Source organism: Doryrhamphus excisus, chromosome 6, assembly GCF_030265055.1.
Source record: "Doryrhamphus excisus isolate RoL2022-K1 chromosome 6, RoL_Dexc_1.0, whole genome shotgun sequence".
NCBI classification, from domain to species: domain Eukaryota; kingdom Metazoa; phylum Chordata; class Actinopteri; order Syngnathiformes; family Syngnathidae; genus Doryrhamphus; species Doryrhamphus excisus.
Window position 1 is genome coordinate 12,643,115 of NC_080471.1, and position 22,090 is coordinate 12,665,204.

The 22,090-nt window shown below is 41.4% G+C and overlaps 2 protein-coding genes across 2 annotated transcripts; one reads left to right on the forward strand and one right to left on the reverse strand.

Moving 5' to 3' along the window:
- Positions 1-385: 385 nt before the first annotated feature.
- Positions 386-12,041, forward strand: LOC131131420 (transmembrane protein 60-like). Its single transcript, XM_058076125.1, has 2 exons — positions 386-549; positions 786-12,041. Exon 2 carries the CDS (start codon positions 800-802, stop codon positions 1,202-1,204), a length of 405 nt encoding a protein of 134 aa, XP_057932108.1. The 5' UTR covers positions 386-549; positions 786-799; the 3' UTR covers positions 1,205-12,041.
- LOC131131412 (lysine-specific demethylase RSBN1L-like) lies at positions 3,233-22,024 on the reverse strand. Its single transcript, XM_058076106.1, has 8 exons — positions 21,481-22,024; positions 21,083-21,193; positions 19,330-19,979; positions 6,652-6,789; positions 6,422-6,564; positions 6,173-6,340; positions 5,371-5,482; positions 3,233-5,272 (listed from the first exon to the last, which is right to left on the reverse strand). Exons 1-8 carry the CDS (start codon positions 21,971-21,973, stop codon positions 3,863-3,865), a joined length of 3,225 nt encoding a protein of 1,074 aa, XP_057932089.1. The 5' UTR covers positions 21,974-22,024; the 3' UTR covers positions 3,233-3,862.
- Between the last annotated feature and the right edge of the window lie 66 nt (positions 22,025-22,090).

A 22,090-nucleotide genomic window follows, 5' to 3' on the forward strand; every position in this document is an offset into this window, starting at 1 on the left:
TTCAAGTTATAAGTACTTGTACTTCAAAACAGGGAGTTTACTTTTCACCCTAAATAGCTATTCACACTTGTGGACAATTTAGTCTGCAATCAGACTAACATGCATGTTTTTGAATGTACGCGTGCATACATGGGAAGAACATGATGGGGTATTCCAATGGAGATTCAAACCCTGATCTTGTGACTGTGACCAGACATGCTACGACAAATCCACTGTGCTGCCTTGTAAATACAGTTACTCTCATTTAAATTCAAGTACCACATTATAACTGAGCGTTTTTTTTAAGTCGGAAAGTATTTTTTGTATTTACTTTTATTGCCGTTGAGTGTATTGAAGGTCAATGCAGCAAACCCTGCTTTTATTGTGAAAGGATTCACTTGTACTTCCTACTCCGTTAGCGGAAGTCTCAACAGAAGTGGTATTAAGCTAACCACCTTTCGCTGCGTGACACAACTTTCCGCTTATATATTTTTTTATTTGTGTCGGACAAACTATTCGTCAAAGGTCGACGCTGAGGTAAAAGTGGCTGTGAATCTCCTGGTGTGCTCGGTAAGACAGTTTAAATGATGTTTTCTCCACTTGTAAAGTTATGCTAGCATTCTAGATAGTTGACGCAAGTGACAGCAGAACCTGCACGGCAAAAGTCGCCATTTTTGTTATTCGTCCTATATAAGGCGAGTTTTCTGTGTTGGGGCCACAAAGGAGCATTGTATCCTCACACCCAGTGTTGGGTTAATTCTTCCGCCAACTTTTTCTCGGTGTATATGGTCGTGACTCGCCACCAGTGGTCGGTCCATCCATGAAGATGTCATTGGTTCAACGCGTGTTCCTCTCATGGATCTTCAGCCTCATCTTCCTCATCATGCTGGTCCTCAAACTGGACTCCAAGATCCACTGGAACTGGTTCCTCATATTTCTCCCCGTCTGGACCTTCGACACCATCCTCATCCTCATGCTGCTGGTGAAGCTGGCCGGCCGCTGTAAACCAGACTTCGAGCCGAGGGAGGGCGAGCAGAGCCTTGCCAGGAAGCTGTGGTACATGGCGGCCTTGCTGCTCAAGTTGGCCTTTTGTGTCAGCCTCTGCTCCCGCCTGGAGAGGCTCACTGACGTGTGGATAAGTGTGGTGTGTGTTCCCCTTTGGGTGCTGCTGGGTGGGGCGCTGGTTGAGCTGGGACACAGCATCTTCCATCACAGGAGGGACTGAACCTTTTGGATGCTGCCGGTGGAGATTTTTAACTATATATTTTTGGAAGATGCCATTGTGGAGCTCATCTGTGGACCTTCGTCTGAACTGATAAACAGGAGGACCCATTCACTCGTGGTCGTTATGGTTATTTGATTCACCTTTCTATTGTGTATATACTGTATCACTATCACAGTGGGTGTGGGGAAACACTGAGCACTTTGTATTGGACTGACCATTGATGTCCCCCCCTCACAAAATACACACTTTCTTTGGTATTAGAATAGTATTAAAGCCACACTGAAAACAAAAAACTACAAGTCTAAAGTCTAGGAGTCAGAAGAATGAAATAGTACTTACCCAAATAATCAACATATTACACAAATGTAGTTTACGCTACAATTGCCACAATGTTAGCTGACTAACGTTCTATCACAATGACAGATTTGTCATTTTACAAAAGTCGTAATGCTAAAAATCTCAATTTAATTCTACTATTCTACAACATCGGTTCTTTTATCCACAAAAAGTAATCCACTACTAATATATAATATTATGATTTTTTAATACTGTATATCAAAGAATATTGTGAGAATAAAGATAATATAATTGATTTTTAAAAGAAAATATATAAATTAATATTTAATGTGTATTCCTTGTTCTTGTATTATGACTTTATTGTCCTAACATTATAAATGTAATCTCATTTTTTTGATGATTTTTAAACTATTTTATAGACTTTATTTTCATAATATTCACACTTTAGTTTCCCTGGCATTAAAACTTCAAATATATCATTATGAGAATGTGGTGTTAATGTTTTAAACATATTAGTATATGTATTCAGTTATTCTTGGTTATTCTCATGAATTCTTACTTTCAATAATGAATTATGAGAATGACTCTGTGAGGATTAAGTGACATAGAAAATTAATCCCATACTATTTATTCTTATAACATTACAGTATTTTTTGTAACGTTACACATTTTCTCTAAAATTGACTTTCTAATTTTGTTACTTTTACAACTGTCATTGAGATTTTTTTTTTTTGCAATGCTTCAACTTTATTCTCATAACGTTACGTTTTCTTTTGACATTTCAACTTTTACTTGAATTTTTTCATACTTGCCTTTTCTTGACATTAAAGTGTGTCCTATGTCAAAGTGGTGGAAAGACACAGGTGGTTGCTGGACCTCATGTAGCTTGTTCACTTTAATCACGACACTTGAATGCAACACACCACTTGTCAACACGTTGGTTGTGCCCTACGGAGGATCTAAATAAGAATTTATTTATTTTTACATTAAAGTCTGCTTACACAGTTGTTTTGTCTGCACGGTGAGCATGTCAACTTATTTCAGCGTAGCAACCATTCATTTATCAAAATAATCAACTGTTTTGGTAATAGTTTTTTTTGCTAAATATCCTCTTATGTGAATATTTTTTAATTTCCTTAGTCATCCATGATAGCAGACCAATCTTTGTGTTCACCAAAACAAGATATTTACACATATCAGCTTCGACTTTGGTAAACGGTGATGGGCATTTTTGCCTCTTCTGACGTGTTGCTGACCCAACCACTAACTGTAGGTGTTTGCTACATATTAATCTGTGTCCCATTAACTGAAACATATTTCAGATTAATCGCCTAAAAAAAATGATCACGATTGTAATGTGTAAATTAGTTTTGCCAAAGTTTTGACAACCATTTACATTTTTGATCAACATTAACAAAATATTCAAGCGTCAATCTTGTTTGCACTTTTTTGCTCTGTCAGTTAAAATCTATTTCTGAATAGACTCATTTAAAAACATTTGAACATGTTCTTGTTCCACTTGTGGGCATTTAGTATGTTGTTGCTGTATAATCCAATGCAATAATACTGCATCATACCAATCTTCTCAGTTTTAGTTAGCTGTATAAGTAGGCAAAATATTAGGATCAGATTTTAGTATGATGCAGAGCAGTTGTACATGACAGTAAATTACAATAAGATAGTATTAAGGATAAATTAAATATTGACAGCCAAAAAAAACATACATTTTTGAACCATTTATTGAGGTTCCGATCAAGAGTATAAATCACACTACCAAGTCTTAGCTTAGGAAATAAAATGTATTTACAACAAAATGTATCCACATATGTCGTCAGCCTCAAATAAAAACAAGACAGTAAATGATATAAATAAGTTCTATGGAAAATAAAACTTGTCTTACAAAAAAATATATGCAATTTCTGTATACATTTCCTCACATTGGTGCTAATAACATCTCTTTATGCTGTACAGTTTTGGTACATACAGTATCATTTACAGCTTTGTCTGAAAACAATGTGTTTTTGGAGTGTTTGCAACATCAAAAATGATTTTAGTAGAAGAATGGTGATGTGTTGTATTGTGTACAAGGAAGAAGTGTGTGTGTTTCCAGAGTGGCTCGTACCGTCAGTAGGCGCTTTCGGAGTGAAGCTAAGTAGTGCCCAGGCACTGACACGCGGGTCACATGACATCTTGATATGGCGCCTGCGTACATTCGCTAAACAAACGTGAGATGGAGCTACTTAGCCTACATTCTCGGCCTACGTTGGAATACTCGGGAGAGTTTTCCTGTTTGGAAAAAAGAAAAAAAGGAATGCTCGTCGTTAGCATAGCAAAGCTTGGGCAAAAAAAAAAAGACGACATTCATATTAGGAAGTCTTTGTGTGTCTTTAAGGATGTCTTGAGTGAGTGCTGTTGTGTTTGGGGATCTTGAAGGGGCGGGGCAGCCTTTACTTTGGCTCCTTTAAAGGGAATCAGTGTCCGGCTGTCGGCGGCCTTCACCGAGGCCGCACCCCCGTGGTGGTGGTGATGATGGTGATGGTGGTGGTGATGCGTCTTGAAGGAGAGTGCCACAGTCTGGTGGGCCTCCATGGGCTTAAATAGGTCAAAGGTGATAAGTGTCCGTGGGGCCGGCTTGTGCTCGGCAGGGGCAGGGTTGGGCCGCTTCCTCTGCTCGTCCTTGCTGTCTTTTTTCCCGTCTTTCTTGACCTGAGCGTTGGCAGCGGGCTTAGGCGGTCCTGACTTGGCGTCCTCCCTGCTGATGCACTTCAGTGGCGCCCCCATCGCGCCACCGCCGTCCACCCTGTGGCCGCTTTTCTCTTTCTTGCCAAGCGATGACTTGTGTTTGTCACGCATCTCATTGCGGTCCGGCCTGGAGTTGGATGTTGCTGCTCCTGCCCCCCCTACCACCGCCACCCCGGCCCCGTGCTCCTTTTCCCTCTTGGAGTGGGACTTTTCATCCCTTAGGATTTTTCCGCCATCATCTTTCCTCGCCGCCATGCCACCATCTATCTTTCCTTTCTCCTTATCCCTGTCCCGCTCCTTCCCTTTGTGCTTCTTGTCCCGCTCCTTGTCTTTACTCCTGTCTTTCCTCTCCTCCTTCTCCCACCTTCCTTTGTCCTTCTTGATGTTGCCACTGACGTCACCGTCTTTGGGACTTTTCTGTGTCATCTTCTGCTGCCTCTCTTCCTCATTGTTGTAGTTCTCCTTTTTGATTGACAGAGGTGGCAATTTTAAGAAAGCACTTTCCCCTGCAGAGTTCTCACTGCCTTTCTGTTGGCCTTCACTTTCCTCATTCCTTTCCTCTTCCTCCTCCCGAGGCTTGGGCACCACCATTAGTGTTTCGGTGTCTTCATCCTTCTCCTTCTTGATGGCCTTCATCTCTGCTGCTGACTCTTCTTCTTTACAGGGCAGTGATGGAGATTGTGAGGGAAGCTCTTCTCTCCTCTCAGCCTCTTCCTCCAGCTGCTTCATCACCGTCTGCAAGGTGTGGTCACATTCTCTCTCGTCCTTCTCCTCCTGCTCCTCTTTGATATGGAGCGCGACATCACTTGGCGCACGCTTCTCCTTTTCTTCATCCTGCTGGTCATGTTGGTGGTACTGTTTGAGTCGTATATGCCAGGCCAGACTGCAGACGGCCGACACCGTCTTGAACTGGTGCACCACTCCCCTGGGGATGAAGTAGATGTCATCGTGGTAGAGCTGGATGCGAGCGTATCGGATGCCTTCCCTCCTCAGCTGGTTCAGTTTGGCGTCATCGATCCACTGGACGCACTGGACATGGCAAAAAAAAAAATCCATACATTAAAGAAGTAACGACCACAATGACCAGGGAGGGCCAAAGTGTCAAACTTTGTGGGAGTGAAACCCACCTGAGACAGCGGAGGTTCGTGGAGGTCCAGCTGCAGCCTCATGACCACTTCTGGGAAATCTCCGGCGTGAAAGCACACAACGTCTTTGGTGATGCGTGCAGGTGTGTCGCTGCTGTAACACAAAGTCCCACTCAGTGTCTTTTACATGACAACAGAAATAAACAACTAGGCAGCTATGTTTTGTAGCACAACACTACAAAACTTCCTTATAGAGGACAGGAGAGGCCAACGGCAGAGAGTAGAGGAAGGCATTTATAAAAGATAGATCTTTATTTGTTCTATTGCATTTGTCTTTGTTTCCCACCCAAAACAATTATTAAAATGCTATATTGCAATATATTAAAAGCTTGTAAATACGCAAGTATATTTTCCACAATGGTATTTACTATTACAATACCAATAAAAGTATATAAAATGTATACATTTTCCACAAAAATTATGTAGATATTAAGTTAGCAATAAAATTATATAGATATCAATAAAACCATAAATGTAATTTCCACAAAGAAATTTAAATACTAAAAATTCATCTAAATATTCTAATATTTATATATAAGAAACGTTAGTACAATAATACAATATCAAAAGTAAAAGGTATATTTTAAAATACAGTGGAACCTCAGTTTTCTTTATTATATTTGGTTAAACGAAATCAGAATGAAAACCACAGCAATTTTTCCAAAAGGAAATAATGTAAATCTAATGAATCAGTTCCAGACCAGGACACTATTTGATGAAACGTTATTAAATAGACAACTGTATGCAAGAAATACATTATTAGCAAAAAAAAAGCTGTGCTCACTCTTCTCCACAGCGTACGGCCTTCAGCACACCAACTGCCGCGGTTGTCTGTCTCTCAAAGCCCTGACCAATGTGATCGGCGTGAGCTCTCGTTCGGTCCTCGAACAGCATCTCCCTCGGCTCGCTGGCTCTGGGCAGGTACTGCAGGTTCTTGATCTCGTTTGTGGACCTGTGGTAGAATTCTGATCTTTGAGCTCTTGTATGGAATTTCGTCAATTAGTGTAATTGAATGCTCAGCAAGTGAACCCACCTTTTCCTCTTGAAGGGGGATTTAGGCATGTCGGCCATGGGGATCATCTGCTCACCAGGTCGAACCCACATGATGGGGCCGTCGTCGCTATCTGTGGGGCTCTGAAGTCTCAGACTGGAGAAGGTTCCCCATGGTAAAGTCCGCTGCAGAAACAACACGTGAGGAATTAACTCATTAATTATTGGTGTATATATATATAGTGGTTCATGTTCATGGATGGATGTTAGTACCTCCAGAAATGGAGATTCCTCCAACATGTTGATGAACTCAGGGAAGTAGTCGCCAACCTCTTCATCCACTGCTCCAACTAGACTGACTTGCCGCATGGCGCCAGCCCGGTACGTTCCCTGGGAGTATGTCCGCTTCACCTGCAGCAGAGGACATGCCACACATGTAAGCAGGCAGGCAGTTATGGAAATACAATACATACACATTGTGTATTTCTTATTTTTCTGGTATTTCTGTCCCACTCAAATGTTTCAGATCAAACAAATTTAGATATTGGTCAATAACACAACTGAACACAAAATGCAGTTTTTAAGTGAAACATTTTATTATGAAGGTAGAAGTGTGAAAAGTGATTGTCTCCCGTACAGTGAGAGTAAACAGTATTTGATCCCTTGCTGATTTTGCTATTAAAAGACATGATCATATATAGAGTGGCTGGCCTCACCCTAAGAGACAGGGTAAGGTCAGAGCACAGCCACTGCGCCTTCAGAGTGGAGCCAGTTGAGGTGGCTTGGGCATCTAGTCCCCGGTGAGGTGTTGTATGCCCACCTGGGAGGAGCCTTGTGGCAGACCTAGGACACGCTGGAGGGATTATGTCTCACAGCTGGCTTGGGAACGCCTTGCTGTCTTCCCGGTGGAAATGTAAGGGGTGGCCGGGGACCAGGAAGTGTGGACTTCCCTAGTGAGTCTGCTCCCCCCCGTCACCCGGACAAGCGGAAGAAAATCAGTGTGTGAAAGACCCAAAAAAAAAAATCTCAATTTATATTTTGCAGCCTAATTTAACCAGAGTGTAAACAGCAAATGTGGGGGAAAAAACTTTTTAGTGCAACAAAACAAGTAAATGTGATTTTATTTTATTTAAAGGCATCTGACACTCATTTGGAAAACAATGTCATATCTATCAAGTATATTCTACAAATTAATTAAGTAGAAACATAAACATTTAGTATTACTTTGTCATTCTTCAATAATTAGGGCGGAATAATACATAATTTTAGTAGCCATCATTTCACTCATCGTAAGATGAACACCCTGTTGTTGTCCAGGAAGATGACTTTAACCTTCAGTTGCACATCAGGTTATATATAGCTTTTGATGCGCTTGAGGTCCCTGGACTTCAGACCAGACTTTGGCAGGTTAAACCAGTTTTGTAAGCCTCAGAGCATATAGTATTTGGTGTTGCTACTAATTCCATATGTCGGAATGCCTTTGTACTTCTGCAGAGCCGTTCTGGATGCTGTGTCCATCACTGATTTGTTTGCCGTTGGATATATACCTAGGGAAACCAGGCATTTGCTGAAAGTGATTTTGTACTATATGCCTCTGCTTCCATCTTTGTAGTAGAACACAGTCCATCCTGTTTTCACATTCGGCTACCAGGTCTTGACATTTCCTGGTATATGTGTTGGCTAGGTTTTCCTCAGATGGGAACAACTACAGCACAACTACAAGGTTCTTAGTTGACTTTGAGTAGATATCAGGCATTGATTGACCGGTTCTGACATTCAGATTCTCCCTGAACCAGGAGAACTTTTAACTTTAACTGTTCGTTTGTGTTCATCCATTTCAACCAACGACAGTGTGACACTTGCTAGTGTAATTGAGGACTTTGTTTAAGTTTATGACGCGCTACGCCTGACTTTTCACCCCGTTTTTTTCTTTCAATAAATCAATCAATCAGGTAAGCAAACCAATAAATGACGTGGCTCTTATGCCAGAATTGAAGCAGCAAACAAATGATACTTTATACTGTGAATACGGTGGCAACTTCAAATATCCAGCGAACTAATGCTGTGTACTTTACCTGACGTTAATGCTAGCTTTAGCCAGGAAGTTGACCAGACCGTTGGTTACTGTAGTCACTTCAATTGTTTATCATGGTGAAGTTAGTTGTTGGATGTTGGATATTCATCTCCGTCGCTGTTAATTTCAAGTTGGCAGTTGGATATATGGCTCCCTAGCAACAGTGATAGCGCTGTTGTTGTGTAGATCCCAGTCATACTCGAGACAGTCAAATTACTATTGCATTGAAGAGTTTTTTGAAGCGATAGTCTAAATCAAACCATTGACTTCCTCCATGCAGTTGTGTAGGAACTAACATGGTTACGTACATATGGCTGTGGTAGTACTTGGTTCCTGTACGTTGTGCTGTCTACTTGTGTTCTGTGGCCAATAGGTACAAAAGTTCAGGATGTACAGGAGAGTGCCATTTTGGTGGATGCATAGTTGGCACAGGCCTACGTTGGTCTTGCCACATAGTTTGAAGGTGATGGAAGCTGATCAAGGATGGCATTGTTCTGGAATGACAAAAGTTTGGTTGTCCACACAGAGAAGCCATGATGTGTCAGATTACCTGACAGACTCCTCCCATCTTAGTCATAGTCCTTGTTTTCGCGCAGTCATAAAGGTAGACTAGCATGTCTTCATTCACTTCACTGTCAAGATTGGTGAGAGATTTCCTGCGCTCTGACTTAGGTAAATGATCAGTTTCTATTTTTTTCCTAAATCCAAGGCCTGCTTGGTCAGTCTGACTGCCACATTTCTTTCTTTCAACAAACATGCAAGTCATCTCTGGTATTACGATGGTTTCTGGTTTCTGGTGTCAGCTGTTTTTAGTAGGTTGGCCATCCGTCTGATGCAGTCATCTTTCAATTCTGCAGAGAACATCTTTCCAAGGAGTCTGATTGGCTGACTATGGATACATGCAATCTGTTGTCCATTCATTTTTAGATGATTTCTTTATGAGCTGTATACTGTGTCTGTGACCTTGACACCACTACTCTGCATTGGGAGCCACTTTCTTCATTGCTTGGGATTAGCATTTTGCTGGTTTTGCCTTCATACAAAACCTGTTAGCCACAATTCCATATTCATTCTGAAAGTCTTGCCGAGTGGTTACACTTTGCTTGCCATTCTAGTATTTCCGAAAGGGCATCTGTGTGTTCAACACATCCTGGTGTAACAATCACACATTGTCCTAGCTACAACGCACTGTAAGCAGGCTGCGGGAGGACCAAATATCAGCTGGGAGAAAAATACACAAACATGATAATCCCTCCCAGACGGACGTATTAACCCCCCACCACCCACCAACAAGAAGCGAAATGTAACAAGACTGCTCAAACCATGCAGCGCCAAAAGAGCCAGTTTGAAGTAAAACCCGAAGTTCTGTTCACAAACATAAGCATCCACTTGGTGCTGGGTAATGAAAAATATATATTTAGGGTTCTAATTCATAAGTTTGTCACTGTAGAACAGGGGTGGGCAAACTACGGCCTGGCTGTTCTTTCCAAAGTATTTAATTTAAACTTAACATACAACCTGGCATCATGGCTTCAGCCAACCTTTGGATGGTTTAAGTAGCCGTTTTATCAATTTTGTTATTTGATGTAGTCTGTTGTTTACAAAGTGCTCCTGGGAAAAAAAGGGACACAAGCACGTATAGCAGATTGCATGACACTTGTTACTGTTACGTGTAAAATATATAGTCTGGCCCCCCGTCAATTTTGTTAAATCAATGCAAGTCAAAAAGTTTGCCCACCCCTGCTGTAGAATAAACACCAACAGCCATATATCCCAGGTTGGGGTTATAACGTCACTCCTTTCTCGGCCAAATGTGCAGCACCTCGCAAGCTATCACCCCGGGGGTTCAAAATGATCATGAAAAGTGACCAAAAATCGCAGAACCACACGGTGGGACCCATTGAATGACCTGCAGAGAGCTGGGACCAAAGTAACAAAGGCTACCATCAGTAACTTAGCCACCATGTACTCAAATCCTACAGTGCCAGATGTGTCCCCCTGCTTAAACCAGTACATGTCCAGGCTCGTCTGACGTCCTGGAGTGGCCTAGCCAGTCTCCAGATCTCAACCCCATAGAAACTCTTAGGAGGGAGTTGAAAGTGTTGCCCAGCGATAGCGCCAAAACATCACTGCTCTAGAGGAGATCTGCATAGAGGAATGGGGAAAAATGTGTAAGTGTGTAAAAAAAAAAAAAAAAAAAACGTGTGAAGACTTACATAAAACCTTTGACTTTTGTCATTATAACAAAGTATTGAGATTAAGTTTTATTATTGACCAAATACTTATTTTGCACTATAATTTGCAAATACATTTCTTTACAAATCAGTGATTTTCTGGATATTTTTTCCCCTAATTTTGTCTCTCATAGTGGAGGTATACCTGTGATGAGAGTGGGGACCGCTGTCATCTATTAAGTGGGAGAACGTGCACAATTGGTGTCTGGCTAAATACTTTTGCACCACTGTGTATATGTTATACACAGTACATAATAAATACAGAGAGATGATATACTGTATGATATAAACAACCTGCAAAAGTTATTACACATGACATATTACACAAAGTTTTCTTCTAGCTGAGTATCAGATATGTGCTTATACATCACTGCTCAATTATGGAACTATATGGCTAAGTTATTTTTATATGCTGCAACTTAAATGATGAATGAGAAATGATACCAGCTCCAATTCATTACTTATATATGGTGGAGATAGTGACTTCCTAAAAAGAGAAGACACAACCTCTCTCTCTCACTCTCTTCAGCCACACATGCACACATTTCCAGCTGAACATTTTTATAGCCTAAGCTTGCATTCAAACTGCAGTGAGTGTTTGAGGACCAAGCAGGAGGAGGGGGGTAAAACTGCTGACACATGTTGAGGCGAGGGGGCGGGAGGTGAAGAAACAACATTTCAGAATGCTGCTAAAGCTGGAACTGATGATGAGAATGATGCGAGAATGAAGTAACCTGCAGTATTTAACTGAGGAAGAAAATGCAACAATGCTATGAAGCAGGATAAACACTAATCAGACACTTCATTTAAGTGTACTAGAGAGATTAAACGGGACAAGACAATTTCTCGCTCCGAATAAACCTGTCTCACAATAATAAAATGAATCACTTGATAAATGATGCCCTCTTTCGTTTTGCCAGCCTCCATACACTGCCTTGGACACGAGTCTGTTTTCAACGTCTCTCGCCTTGAACACACTGGTAGTCCCGCAAAGCACATTACACATTATTGATGCTAAAATGCTAAAGCGACTTACCATTGAGAGATGTCTTGAAGTAACCTTGTCTTGAGACACTTCGGGCTGTACACATCGGATTCGGGATCTAACATGGCTGTATGTTAAATGCGGACATTTTAAAAAGATAAATCGCCATTTATCAACTCCTCTAAAGTTAACGGCGCAAACAGTGCAATATTAAGGGTTGTAAATGCAATATACTAAGTTCTATGTGAAGTATTTCCATGATGCCTCATATTAACTCACTTTAACTCAAAATCTCAGTGTATAGACTGGTCATATATCTCATCTCTCATCTGCATACTGTATTTGTATATACAGTGAAGAAAATAAGTATTTGAACACCCTGCTATTTTGCTATTTCTCCCACTTAGAAATCATGGAGGGGTCTGAAATTTTCATCGTAGGTGCATGTCCACTGTGAGAGAGATAAACTAAAAAGAAAAATCCAGAAATCACAATGCATGATTTTTTAACAATTTATTTGTGTGATACAGCTGCAAATAAGTATTTGAACACCTGTGTATCATCTAGAATTCTGACCCTGAAAGACCTGTTAGTCTGCCCATTAGAAGTCCACCTGCACTCCATGTATCATCCTGAATCAGATGCACCTGTTTGAGGTCGTTAGCTGCATAAAGACACCTGTCCACCCCATACAATCAGTAAGACTTTAACTTGTAACATGGCGAAGACCAAAGAGCTGTCCAAAGACACCAGAGACAAAATTGTACACCTCCACAAGGCTGGAAAGGGCTACGGAGCAATTACCAAGCAGCTTGGTGAAAAAAGGTCCACTGTTGGAGCTATCATTAGAAAATGGAAGAAGCTAAACATGACGGTCAATCTCAATCGGAGTGGAGCCCCATGCAAGATATCACCTCGTGGGGTCTCAATGATTCTAAGAAAGGTGAGGAATCAGCCCAGAACTACACGACAGGACTTGGTCAATGACCTGAAAAGAGCTGGGACCACCGTTTCCAAGGTTACTGTAGGTAATACACTAAGACGTCATGATGTGAAATCATGCATGGCACGAAAGGTTCCCCTGCTTAAACCAGCACATGTCAAGGCCCGTCTTAAGTTTGCATATGACCATTTGGATGATACAGAGGAGTCATGGGAGAAAGTTTTATGGTCAGATGAGACCAAAATAGAACTTTTTGGTCATAATTCCAATAAGCGTGTTTGGAGGAAGAAGAATGAAGAGTACAATCCGAAGAACACCATCCCTACTGTGAAGCATGGGGGTGGTAGCATCATGCTTTGGGGGTGTTTTTCTGCACATGGGACAGGACGAGTGCACTGCATTAAGGAGAGGATGACTGGGGCCGTGTATTGTGAGATTTTGGGGAACAACCTCCTTCCCTCTGTCAGAGCATTGAAGATGGGTCGTGGCTGGGTCTTCCAACACGACAACGACCCGAAGCACACAGCCAGGAAAACCAAGGAGTGGCTCCGTAAGAAGCATATCAAGGTTCTAGCATGGCCCAGCCAGTCTCCAGACCTGAACCCAATCGAAAATCTTTGGAGGGAGCTCAAACTCCGTGTTTCTCAGCGACAGCCCAGAAACCTGACTGATCTAGAGAAGATCTGTGTGGAGGAGTGGGCCAAGATCCCTCCTGCAGTGTGTGCAAACCTGGTGAAAAACTACAGGAAACGTTTGACCTCTGTAATAGCAAACAAAGGCTACTGTACCAAATATTAACATTCATTTTCTCAGGTGTTCAAATACTTATTTGCAGCTGTATCACACAAATAAATTGTTAAAAAATCATGCATTGTGATTTCTGGATTTTTCTTTTTAGTTTATCTCTCTCACAGTGGACATGCACCTACGATGAAAATTTCAGACCCCTCCATGATTTCTAAGTGGGAGAAATAGCAAAATAGCAGGGTGTTCAAATACTTATTTTCTTCACTGTAACTCTGGGAAAAACTGTTGATTTTGTTAATACTTGGGTTGTTTATTTTTCTATATTGTGTATTTTGTACTGCTTAACTGACTCTGTACTCTTGCTGCTGTGCAATGCAAATTTCCCCACTGAGGGACGAATAAAGGCATATCTTATCTTATCTTAAACCGGAACTCTTTCTATGCACTCTGCAGCGTGACCAACCATAGCAGAGTGGGCATGCCTGGAGGCGAGGTGGAAAGGTTTGGGTGGAATACATTAAAACAAACAGTTTTTGCGGGAACCACAAAATCCAAAGAAATAGAGCTGAATAGGTGCAGATTCTGGAAAAACTTGAAGGCTTTCTGTGCTGTTTATCGCGTGTAGCTGCTCTGTAGGAGTCCACAACTCAATACAAAGGGCAATACGAAAATGAGCAAGGTGATGGTTAAGGTGGTGACAGAGATAATGCACATTACACGAACACAGAATACTTTTTTTCACACCAGTAAGTGGACTATAAAACATATCTAGCGCCTCACCACAACATGAAAACAGATTGCTTCCCCTCAGCAAAGTTTTGTAGTGACAGATTTAGTATGCTTTAATACAACCCTCTGTCTGTCTCTCTCTATACCTGTCATTTTTGCGCAATCCAGCTAATGAACTGCCCAACAGCCACCACAACATAAAGCTCTCACATTGCTCGCCTAATAACGCTTGCACCATCAATTGTTATTATTGTGCCTGTAGTTACTATACAACACATGAAAGCACTTAAACAGCACAAAAACAAATGTTTGTTTGTATCCATTAGTTCCTTTAGACCAGCAAATGTTGTCCAAGTGTAGCCGCTGTTCTCAACTCCTCAGGAAGGCAGCCAAGAATGTTATCACTCAGAGCTACTTTGCCAAAAATCGATCAACATTAATCTCTAAGTAAGAATATATGCTAATAATCATCAAATCTGGAAGCTACCGTGTGCCTCTTGCTGGTACACAGACAAGTAATGTGACTAGAAAGCACTCCATGAGGGAGACGTTGGAATATGTTCTTCCCTGCAAGGGGTCCCTGGATGGAATAATTTTAGGTTAGCGTGACCTAAATGGATCCCTCTCGCAGCTCGCCACTGTATGGGAGGCACATTTTATGACTGCTGCTGCTGCTAGACGGGAATATAATTTTAAGTGCAGTCGCATCAAGCCCTGCACAGTGAAGTCCAGTGTGCGTATAATTAGACAGTTCTTAATATATCAAGAAAGTGCTGGTGTGTAATTTACATTCTTCTACTTGGATGCTTTTGCACGTCGTAAAAGCATACGTCCGCAGAACCAACACACAAGATCCAAAAAGAGTGGCACTGATTTGTTCAACAGCTCTAACTTCCTTGAAGTTAACAAAATAACCAAATCTAGGGATGTTCTGCTCAATCAGCCACCAATTGGTATCAGCTGATCTCTGTGAAAAATTGGTATATGGTGATAAATGCTTTCAATGGTGCTCCCAAAAACCTGTGGCTCGTATTATTGCAGCCTGTAGCAATCCCTGCGTGTAGTGTAGTGTCCTAACATCTTTGGTGACATCCTCCTCCCACTTTCCTTCACGCACAGGCGTGCCACAACAAAAAACAAAAACAAATGTCTTCCATGTGGCACTTACATGCCAACACATGCCACGAAAACTATCTTGCGGTGGTTGCATGTTAAAAAGCTTTAAATACTTATAAATGTTGTTAGAATGCTGTATTATTGTGTTCAACATTGCCAAAGATAATGAAGTTTGCACATTTGGATGTGCAATTGGAATAGATGCAGATTCTGGAAGATCTACAAAGCTTTCTGTGCGGGTTATGTGTATATAGCTGCTCTATGGGAGTCCACAACTCAATGCAAATGGCCAAATTCATACAACATTTGAAAAACTAAAACTTGATGGGAGTATGGTGAGTTTAAGGTCAAACGACAGCTAACACAGCCAAAACACTGGACAACACTCGCCTGTATGTGCGTACCAGTCAGAAACGCAAAGTAATTGAATTCATCAGACGAGATGATCAGCCTGTGTGTAAACAATGTTGTATATAGCACCAAATTTACAATCATTCATAGTAAGGGTGCCAGATTCAGACCAAAAGTCAACTAAAAACAGCAGCACTTTAACTATTATAGCCTGTCTGTACAAAATAGTCAAGTGATCATTTTAACTACAGCAACGCATGCTAGGAAATACATAATCTGCCCATTCCACAGCTGTAAACTAAAAATACTGTAGCTTTTGCCTGGAAATTGCAAGAATGAAGAAGAGGTGGTCGATCAACGATCACTTTATTGAAACAAACAACCACGCAAAACAACCATAGCTGTATATCGGAAAGTAGAAATTTCAAGCAGGAATGAATGGACACAAACAAATGCACAGGGTAGGGTTGGGCGTTATATTTTATGTACCCGCATAGATTCTTTCAATGATAAGAAAATTACTTATACCGGTAGAAATGTTAAAACGTAAACACGCCGAGTTGAAGACATTGTGCCGCGGCAGATATACGAGATGAATGAAATGTCATCGCGAGGAGAAGTAACGTTCGTGTGTGGTAGTATTTACTCATAGATCACTCAATCGTGGTACAAAATCATTACAAACACTGAACATACCCCTCCCGACCTACACAGGTTGAATTGGCGATAAACGCCAGCAAAAGTTGGCTGAATCTCTTCTTCCAGGATGTGAATTGAGCTAACTGGGTTAGCTTGTGTGCGCAACTGGTACATTTTCACCAGGTTGTATTTTACGGCTTTAATGTAAGGAAAGTTTGACGACGTGCAGTTTCTAAGTGGAATAAAATACGAGAAGCACGTTCATTTTTTAACGTTGCTCGTCTTAGCCGTAAATAACCATTCACACAAATACACATTCTCCATACATACTTTCTGCACCGTCTTTCAAAATAAGAGCGCAGTTTGCCCCATGACTGCGTAAACAAAACAAGAGTGTCATTAAAAAAAAGGCATTAGTTGGTTGAAGACTTAGTAGCATGGTGTACAGAGGCTACCCATTATTCCCATTAGAAAAGTTAGCCACTTTCTTACCAATAAATAAATGTGCTTGACAATTTGAGACAAGTTTATTTCATTATATGCCTTAAGGTTTGTAGTTTATTTTTTTACACAAGACTCTACTGAATTTAAAATTGTATATCATTTTTACCATTGTATCGTAATACATCCCAAAAATATTTTGATATATGCTAAGATCCATAATCGCCCAACCCTACTTAAGCATGAGACAAGAACACACGTCTCTATTTTGCACATGCTGGAACGTTGCTCGTCTTAGCCGTAAACAACCATTCACACAAATACACATTCTCCATACATACTTTCTTCACCGTCTTTCAAAATAAGAGCGCAGTTTGCCCTATGACTGCGTAAACAAAACAAGAGTGTCATTAAAAAAAGGCATTAGTTGGTTGAAGGCTTAGTAGCATGGTGTACAGAGGCTACCCATTATTCCTATTAGAAAAGTTAGCCACTTTCTTACCGATAAATAAATGTGCTTGACAATTTGAGACAATTTTATTTCAATATATGCCTTAAGGTTTGTTGTTTTTTTTATATACACAAGACTCTGCTGAATTTAAATTGTATATCATTTTTACCGTTGTATCGTAATGCATCCCAAAAATATTTTGATATATGCTAAGGTCCATAATCGCCCAACCCTACTCAAGCGTGAGACATGAACACACGTCTCTATTTTCTGTGCATTCTCAAGATATAAAAACAGCTATAAAGAGGCAGCTAAGAATGCACATGCTGGGAACTATTCCACCTACAGAGCTTTTTTTAAAAACAGCCAATAACGCTCCATTCATATCACGTGACCTGCATATTAACCAAACTACAGTGCCATTATTATTATGATTGTTAAACATGTGTTGCGCTGAGGAACTACATGACACCTCGTCACACCACAGCAGCTAGTGGCAGCTACACCACACACACACTCACTCGCAAACTTTAGGCCACTATCCAAAGGTAACAGTACAATTTGGAGTTGCCACCACTGCTGTTGTGTTTTTAAGTTTGGAAAGGTTAGCGCTAGGTGCAGCGTTCGTTTATATCTTGCTTTGAGAAATCAATGTGCCCAGGAAGGAAGTTCCAGTAATGCATAAAATGACCAAAGTATGACGAAATACAGTATTACATTGGGGGTGATGTGCAAAATTCCAAAAAAAGAGCAGTTTCAAACCCGTCTTTACTCATCAGAGACAGGCCTCGCACGTTTGTGTTATAGCTAATGACGTTGGTCCTGAGAATTCTAACATTGCTTCAAATGCCCAATGAAGTAGGTCGTATTGAAGTTCCCCAATTCAGTGCAGTTTTATCTTTCAAATAGATGACGTGACTCCCGATCCTTACTAATTTATTAGCATGCTAGCAAACACTTGCTGTGACCACTATGCAGTCACTGAGTCTCTTAGGGAATGAGTTGTGGTAGAAAGTCAGAGTGTACCCCACTTGGCATTTTCCAATTGTTTAGGACAAGGTTTTTTAAAATGTTTGCCAGTGGGTCTCCCCTCAGAGGATATAGTGCAATATTGCTGGAGGTATGGCTCACCTACTCCCCGAAAAATGTTTTCCTGCAGCCTAATTTGTGGGGTTTTCTTCTTACTCCACAGTTTACTCTCACTGTATGAACTTTGTTGTTTTTCTTAGTTTTCTTCAAGCTGTTACGCCACCTTTTGAAGTCGTCTGGCACCTTCCATGGGAGGCGACCAGAGTCATACTTAAAAAAAAACTGCTTTAGGAGGCTGTGCAAGAAATCCCAAAATATGTCTATTACAAAATGTGCCTGTTATCATACTCCTGACTCTTCAAAATACCATAATTTTTCCAGACTCTAAATAGATGTGTATCGTTTGAGCAGCAACAATTATTTTAATTGAAGATTAAGTGATCAACTATTTTGGTATTCAATTATTCGTGTTTTGATTTAAAATGTAAATTTTGACTTGAATTTTGATCACAAATGAGATTATTTTTTAAATTTCCTTAGTCGTCTGTTAATGCAGACCTATTATGTTTTCGGGAAAAAAACAACTCAGCACAAATCAGCTTTGACTTTGGAAAACAAGACATATTTTGCCTCTAAGGGCCGAACCAAATACTCATTCAGAGATAAGACGATATGATGCAGATTAGTAGTTGCAGCCTGAGTATTGCATAACTAAATGATATAATTAATAGTTTGTTTTCATTATTCTAAATATGTATGCCATTAAGTCAAAATGTAATTTCCCGGTCATTATAGCGAGGTAATGTTGCTCACACAAAGGGTTGGTAAGAGCTGGCCATTCAACTACTGTATAGTTTACTATTTGTTTTTATGTTGCTCTTTGTTTTTCCTGTATTGCTCACACAAAGGGTTGGTAAGAGCTGGCCATTCAACTACTGTATAGTTTACTATTTGTTTTTATGTTGCTCTTTGTTTTTCCTGTATTTTTCATCCCTTTCCCCTTGTATTTCACCTTTTTGGTATGCAGAAGATTAGGGAATTTTTTTCCAATGTTTCAGTTTTGGATGGACCCTTTTGAATGGATTAATACCAAACTGTGGTACCACTGTGTATAGTTTTCTGCACCAAACTGAAGTGTAGTGATCAGAAAAGAGTGGGACACCTAACAGTGTATATTCCATATTGGAACAAAGCAACGGTTCATGTCCTCACCTGAGAGTGGAAGTTAGCCATGGTTGTCGTCTCTATGTCCTTCTTCCCAAGCACCTCCATCTTCACCGGAGCGTTGGGGAACTTGTAGGAGAAGTAGTCTAGGAAGTCTGGGAGGTAGGACGCCGCTCCATGGATTATGCCCATGACAAAGGACGCTGCCTGGGCCTCGTCCTCGCTGAACGATAGTGTGACAAACTCCTGGGCAAAACGGTGCATCTCCGCTGCAGACAGGCCCGAGAGCTGTTCATTGTAGGCGTGTGCCACTGATGCACCTCCGTTGGCCTGCATCTCGATGTGGATCAGGTGGCCAAACTCCAGACCAGGAAGACCAGGCGCCGGGGTGCAGTGCAGCGGGGAACTGTAGCCCAGTCGGTCTCTAACGATAGAAGCAGGGTCCTGGTAGTGTGTGGTGTTATGCAGACCCATGCTGCCGATTCCGCTGCCGCTGTTCCCGTTAATTCTACTGAGGAACTCCGACAGACCCAGAGACACTCCCGAATAAACAGTCTGGGATGAGCGGTGGTACATTTTGGCGCGGACGTGTCTCTCTTTAGCTCGTTCGCCATCTTTGTGCTTCTTTTTCTTCTTCTTTTTGAGCTTCTTGAGTAGAAGGTCTTCTTGGGTGGTGGCTTTGGGCTTCTCCTTACACTCTGCCATGGAGGAAAAGATGAAAACATTAAACATGCGCACCTAGACAACATCCACTAATAAATTGGAGCCTCCACAAATTTTTTGCTACCGCATCTAGCCCACCAAGCTTTCAATCCAGTCCGTCAGTTGTTTCCAAGGTATTTAATTTAAACTTTTAACATACAAGCTAGCAACATGACTCGAAAGAAGTCAGAGTCAAAGTTTTGATGGTTGAAGTTTTGACATGCAGCGATCCAGACCAAAACAAACACAAGTCAACGAATTTATGACACACAACTTAACCTACGCATTGCACTGTCTGATAAATAAAAAAGGAGGGATGTTCACATACTCTGTCAATGTTTTACCTTTCATATTGTATTATCATACATCCTTTTTGCATGTACATTCAAGTGTGTCTGATTCAGTAAAAAAAGAGGAAAATTTGAGCACATATATTAGACTGTATGATGCTTTTACAGATATAATTTGTTAGAATTAAGATTAAACAAGTGTGTATGTATCAAATATATATAGTCTGGCCACCCTGGCCAAAAAGGTTGCCTACACCTGCTCTACCTGTTAGGTGATGGTATGCATTATAACTCCGAATTCTCACACGGTACACATTTAAAGTGAAAGACGGAAGATGTTTGCTCAGTAATGCATTTATTCCGTAATCAATTGCAAGCGGCCACTAAAAGTCAAGTATTCCATGCAGGATCGAACATCCAGACATGTAGGGAACCTCAACAAGCCTGGGGAGTTTTCATTTACCACAGATAGATATAACCACAAACAAAAAACGCCACATTTAATGTGTGTGCACATCCTGGACTAATGTCACTTTTACAGGATGTTCCCAAAGGTAAGCTCTACGCTCTGACACAAGCACATTAAAATATATATTTTTACGTGATTACATTCATAAGACCTCCCCATCAGTTGTTTACTTGTTGACATGAAATGGTATTTATTACTATTTTATTTTTATCATGTAGGCATCTAAATTTGAACTATTACACACTGTTAAACTTAGTTACTTTATATGATACATTAAAGGTGACAGCACATTCAACATAACGTTGGTGTCTTTGATGTCACGTGAGCCTGGGTTCCTTACCTTTCAGTGGTGGGAACACTTCTCCATTCTCCTTGGAAATGTCATGTTCTGGTGGCAACTTGTGGTTTTTCCACTCTTTGCTCCTCTCCTTCTTGTCGTTGTTGCTGTGATCTAGATGAGTGGCAGAGACAAAAACAAAAACAAAAAAGGGCTTAAAAGCAAGCCTTCAACATCCATGCTGTGAAGTGATGGACAAACATTTCCACGTGTAAGACACACACACACGTCCACGCTATACAAGCATTCAGGCCTGACACACACTGTGGCCTGCAGCACAGAACATTATGTAATATTTCAACAGATGTTCCGACCATAACAACTGAGTTTATAACGTAGAATACAATTGGCTCGGATTAGGTGTTAAATGCTCCACTGAGCCAGGAGGCCGACTTGCTTACCTCTCTGTGCCGTTTTCAAGTCGCCGTTCTCGGTCTTTGTATGGCAGCTAACGGGGCTCACTTTCTCCACAGCCGTGGCCACCGAACTGCGCTGCGCTTCGCTAGTTTTCTCCCTGTGTCGCTTCTCCTTCGGTCGCTTCTCTTTGTGCGGCGAGGCGAGGAAGTTGCTTATTTTGAAGATTTTCCGAGCAGGAGTCCCTGGGACGACAGAAGAGGAGGAGGCGGAATGGCTCGCCCTGCCCGGGCCAAAACTCGATTTCGCTGGGCTGCCACAACTCGGCTTCCCGTTGTGTTTTTCCCCTGCGCACACCTCTCCGTTCAGTTTCCGGTGCTTGGGCCGCTTCTCCTCCACACGGACCTTCTTTGGGGGCGGTGAGTAAATGTCGCTGGAAGACTGCGGTCGGCTCTCCGGTGGCCGTTTAGCTAACATCTCTTTGGGGGAATTTGTTTGGCTGTTCGCTGCGAAATGCATGGAGTCCACGGACTCGGCCATCTTGGAAGTTTCTATTTTTTACGGCCAGACGTAACTGGTGCGTCAGACCCAGTCGGGGGCGGGGCTTATTGGACAGTTACGTAGCACGCACGGGAGGCGGGGCTTAGTGGGTAGAGG

What these genes read in the sequence shown, in the direction of transcription:
- LOC131131420 (XM_058076125.1), top strand. Translation starts at nt 800, where the DNA reads ATGAAGATGTCATTGGTTCAACGCGTGTTCCTCTCATGGATCTTCAGC.
- LOC131131412 (XM_058076106.1), bottom strand. Translation starts at nt 21,973, where the DNA reads ATGGCCGAGTCCGTGGACTCCATGCATTTCGCAGCGAACAGCCAAACA. An exon ending in TCCCCCTTCAAGAGGAAAAG is followed by an intron (nt 6,341 to 6,421) that starts GTGGGTTCACTT and finishes ATTCTACCACAG; the next exon opens with GTCCACAAACGAGATCAAGA. An exon ending in GCCGTACGCTGTGGAGAAGA is followed by an intron (nt 5,483 to 6,172) that starts GTGAGCACAGCT and finishes TTTGTGTTACAG; the next exon opens with CAGCGACACACCTGCACGCA.